The sequence below is a fragment of the Gracilinanus agilis genome, chromosome 1 (assembly GCF_016433145.1).
Source record: "Gracilinanus agilis isolate LMUSP501 chromosome 1, AgileGrace, whole genome shotgun sequence".
Lineage (NCBI taxonomy): Eukaryota > Metazoa > Chordata > Mammalia > Didelphimorphia > Didelphidae > Gracilinanus > Gracilinanus agilis.
Window position 1 is genome coordinate 607,519,791 of NC_058130.1, and position 4,988 is coordinate 607,524,778.

Here is a 4,988-nt window from a genome sequence, read left to right on the forward strand (position 1 = left end):
TCAATAGCACCAAAGCTTCTGATTCTTTTTACTCCTCTACTATCTTTTACAGGATATAGCTAGGAAACATTTTGTACTCATCAATTACACACTGCCTTCATTTGCCAAACATTACAGCTGTTTGATGGCATAATGATTACCAGAAGAAAAAACTAAGCAGAACTCCACACAGAAAATAGCCCAGAGAGGCACTATTATTTCATATTTAATTTCCTATCAGAAGATGTGAAGGGAGAAATACAGCAAATAAGAGTTGAGCTTAAATCCTTACTTATACCATGATGTGACTTTATTACCAGTTACTGTATGAAAGTTGTGTATGGTGAGAATTTTGCAGTTAATCAGAGTGCAAACAGCTGCATTCAATTGTCTACTAATGCTAAAGCAAGTGTATTTGGTGATTGCCAAGGCACCATTGCAGTATTTCTTTAGAAAGCCCAGAAGGTTTGGTCAAAGGATCAACTTTGAAGCTTGACGTGGTATTCTTTAGTTAGAATTTCAGTATCAATGGCAAGGAGTTTGAGTTCTGTAGACTTTGATTTAATCCAGCAAAGCAATTATTTCTGGTACTGGCAACGGTAAGCTTCCTTTTCCTTATTTTTACCTGTACAGAGAAAGGAAAGACATTAGTGATTCAGGTCTTATGTAACTTCTGACCACTTAAATGTTTTAAAAACATCTCTTGAAATAAATGAAAGAAATTCTTGGGTTGATGATCTTTGATTAAAAATGACATTTTCTTACATATGAACAATCACATAGTTCAACAGGGATAAGATTGGGGCTTTGATGTTAAAAGATCACTCTACTGCAAATATGAATAACAAGGAAATAGGTTTTGAACAATGATACATGTATAACACAGTGGAACTGCTTGTTGGTTGCAGGAAAGGGGAGGGGGGATCATGAATCATATAACCATGGGAAAATATTCTAAATAAAAATAAAGAAATGAAATTTTCTTGGAGTAAGGGGTGGGATGGTGTTTGTAAGTAACTTTACTTATTCTAGGGGTCTGGACTTGAAGCTGTAGGGAACCTTAGAGATGATCTAGTCTAACTCAGGAAACTGAGGCCCACTCAGGATGGTAACTTTAACACAGGTAGCACAGATGGGACATGAACCAAGGTCTTCTGACTCCCCCACCCCCGCAAAGCCAGCAGTCCTCTACATACCACTTTGCTTTTTCTCATGATTTTCTTCTGTTTAGGATGAAGACTGAGTTACAACTTGACCACTATGGTACCTATTACCAACAGCACCAAACCTGCTATTTGCAGTCAGATTTTGAACCTTATTTTGAATATAATTATAACTGTATATTTTATGGGAATGTTCAGGATGTCTCCTCTGCAAAGGAGAACACTAAAGATATAGCTGAAATTCCAGTCATGTCAGAGGTAATTATGGTTGAAATGAGTTCATTGTATTTTATATTCTTGACTCAAATATTGACTTGATTCACAAATACAAAAGTTTATGCTCCAATACACTTTTCTATCTTAAAATAAGAGCTAAGTTAGTTACCTAAAGCATTTCATTGACCAAATGAGTTGAAAATGCAATAACTTTTATGGAAAAGATAACTTTATGATAAATTCCTATAGAGCTTGAACATTTACAATTAACTTAGTATTATGAGTTTCAGCCACTCAGAATGTTTCATTATCATGGTTTTTAAAAAGGTCATTCTACCTTTCACAGTATTGTATTATGACATTTAAAAAAATTATAACCTGTTTGTAAGGAAAGTATATTTAATGATATCTGATCTTTAAAAAAAAAAGACAGATGTAATTTTAAAAAATTGAGGTTAGAATTTTTAGACTGGGATAGAATTTTACCAATTATGTCTAATCCCTCTTCATTGACCAAATAAAAAAATAAGTTGGTATAAAGTGAGGGATTTTTCCTTTTTTGGTTATAATTTTACATATGTTGTAATTCTTTATGGCTTCATACCTCAGACTTTCCCCTACCCCTCTTAATTAATAGCACAGTTTTCTAGAGAAATGAGTATTTGGTGGCTGAGCTTATAGTAGTTGCCTTTCTTTCAAGATCTCGATGCTTATTTTTAGGCTTGGACTACAAATAATGATGAAGAGCAAACTGAAGGTAATGGCAATACTAATCTATAACTTCAATTGCACACACATATATATATGCAACTTAATATGTGTACATATATTAAAATCCTTGTGGTGTTAGACACTAGCTGGAAAGCAAAACTTTTCACCTGCTGTTAACTATTTAGTTGTGTGTAATCTACAATATGACTTACTAAAAATTAGTAGGCTGGGATGTAGTGAAGTGTAGTTATTGTTATGAACCAGTATTTAGTATTTAAGATAAGACTATAGAAACAGCACCAGATTACTAGGAGTCGGCAGGACTGGGGTTTGAATCCTGGCTCTGCCATAAATTGACTGTGATTTTGGTCAAGTCAGTTTGCCTTTCTATGACTTAATTGATTTAGTGAAGTTCCCTTCCGATACTAGAGGTCTACGGTGCTGAGTTTTGGGGGAGAGGGGTGTGGAGTTTCTACTTTCCTTCACCTTATCAGCTCAGGGTATGGCAATGAATGCCCTATTTCAGTTTGAATTGGCAAAGATAGCAGTAAGTTTTCACTGGAAAAAACTATTTCAAAGTGGGGGTGGCCCTTGGGTGGGGATGGTAAGGATGACAATGAGAAGAAGAGAAAACATGTACTTTATATCTGCCTAATGAAGGAAAGATCTGCATAAAGGAAAGAAAAGTAGAAAACATGTAAAAAATTTAAAACTATTTCTGCTGAAACGTGTGGGAGATTCTTGGCAGCCTGTGAAAAATTAAAAATACTCTTAAATCTTGAGTTAAAGAAATTACCTCTGAGACATGAATAAAAGATGATTCTCACTCTTATTACTATTTAAACATAAAATTGCAAATTTAATATTTGTATTAAAGTGGCACATTTCTTAAAGTCTTGGACAAAAGAAGAGAGTCTTTGTTGTAAATCTAAATTAGAGTTTTGGTTAAAATATGTGTGAAGACTCTCCAAAAATGAAGAATTCTATTTAAAAGGTCATTTAAACTTCCATATTTTTTTGTTATTTGACCACATTACACATGTTTTTTTAATCCGGAATATTTTTAAAGTCTAGAAAATGCTCATTTAAAATTATTTTGGAACAGTCAAAAAAATATCAGGTGTCTAATCATTTGACAGTGAAACCAGCCAGCCTTCATGTACTGTTGGCTTTTGCAGATCCACAGATTCACTTGGATATTGAGAACCTGAACAAGGAGTTTATGGTGGGAAGTGAAGAGCTTTATGACTCCCTAATGAATTGTCATTGGCAGCCTCTGGACACTGTTGCTTCTAGAATCCCAAATAATATCCAGGAGTAACTTTGTGAATACAGAACAGTTCCCATCACGGTGCTATCCAGTGGCTATATTGGTACTTTTTAGTGTGGGTCAAAAGTCACATTTTGTTTTATTCCACAGACATTTGTTTGAACATAATTTTTGGATGACTGGAGAACAGTAAGATAATGAAGAATTAACCTCCATGAAAATAAAAATACTTAACCAGTAAATGCGTTTTACTCATCATTTAGGATGCTGGGTAGTATACCTGACACAATACTTAAATTGTGTTTTTCTTTTCCTCCCCATGAAAGCAAGAATACAACTTTACCTCTCAAAACACTAACTGGTTTCAGTTCAGAAATGGAGAAGCATGGAACCCATTTCTGGGTGACATCTAAGAATTCTCTTTGGTGCCCTTGAGGGTATGTGACTATTCAGTGGAGGCTTTAGGTTTTTAAATATAACTTACGGTCAAAACAACTGTCTATGTGCCATTGAGAACAATTTAGGGATTAGAAATCTGGTAATGTACTTGATTTATCTCCATTTAACAAAATACAAACTAGCTTTTTACCTTGCCAATCCCTAGAATTAGCATTCATGTGGGACACATAATGACTAGCATAAATGAACTGGTAGCATAGGTGTCTTTCTATAATATATTTTACTTGTAGGAGGTAGATCTGAGTTGATTAGCCATTGTAACCACTAGCTTCTGTTAGCATTTGGATGAATTGTCCTCAAGTTAAATAACCCATTTATTGAGCACTATCCTTTGCTCTGTTTGTGGAAAGAAAGCAGTTCTACTTGGCATTAACAGTAACTTGTGGGGGAAGCTAGGTGTCTCAGAGGAAAGAGAACCAGACTTGGAGATGGGAGATCCTGGGTTCAAATGTGACCTTGGGCACTTAATAGCTGGGTAACCTGGGCAAGTCACTTTAGCCCATGTCTAGCTTTAGCACTTTGCCTTAGAATCAATATTGTATTGATTCTAGATCAGTGATTCCCAAAGTGGGTGCTATTGCCCCCGTGGGTGCTGTAGCAATCCAGGGGAAGTGATGATGGCCACACTTTTTTTGGTATTACATTCTATTCTGAGTTCAATAAATAGTTTCATAATTTCCAGTGGGCTAAGTAATATTTTTTCTGGAAAGGGGGCAGTAGGCCAAAAAAATTTGGGAACCACTGTTCTAGATGGAAGGTAAGAGTTTTAAAAACAAAGCAAAGAGTAACTTGTACCATACTTAAAAAAAAAAAAGTATTATCACTATTTTAGTTTGTTTACACAACCCTAACCATCCTTCTAACTTAAAAAGATTGTGGAGGACTGACTTGAAGGGTCTAGGGATAGGACAGTAATAAAAGCTGATCACATCAGCTTCCTGCCAGTGTATATTTGCTTGCATAAAGGAGAGCATTTACACTGATAATTTAGGCTATTATTGAAATCTAACTGGCCAGTTGTTCTAAAATTAGGGTCACCACAATAACCTAAGGACATCCATACTGTGTTTACTTTGAGCAGTTTGTTCTTCAAGATTGACTAGGAAACAATTTTATTTTTCTTCTAACTAATTGAATTCATTGGACAAGAAATAGGGTAAGAATTAGAACCTGAAGGTTACTTGAATGGT

At 35.0% G+C, this 4,988-nt stretch overlaps 1 protein-coding gene across 1 annotated transcript; it reads left to right on the forward strand.

The window, feature by feature from the left end:
• Window positions 1-507: 507 nt before the first annotated feature.
• Window positions 508-3,390, forward strand: C1H6orf52 (chromosome 1 C6orf52 homolog). Its single transcript, XM_044658154.1, has 4 exons — window positions 508-578; window positions 1,211-1,400; window positions 2,079-2,115; window positions 3,248-3,390. Exons 1-4 carry the CDS (start codon window positions 508-510, stop codon window positions 3,388-3,390), a joined length of 441 nt encoding a protein of 146 aa, XP_044514089.1.
• The last annotated feature ends 1,598 nt before the right edge of the window (window positions 3,391-4,988 follow it).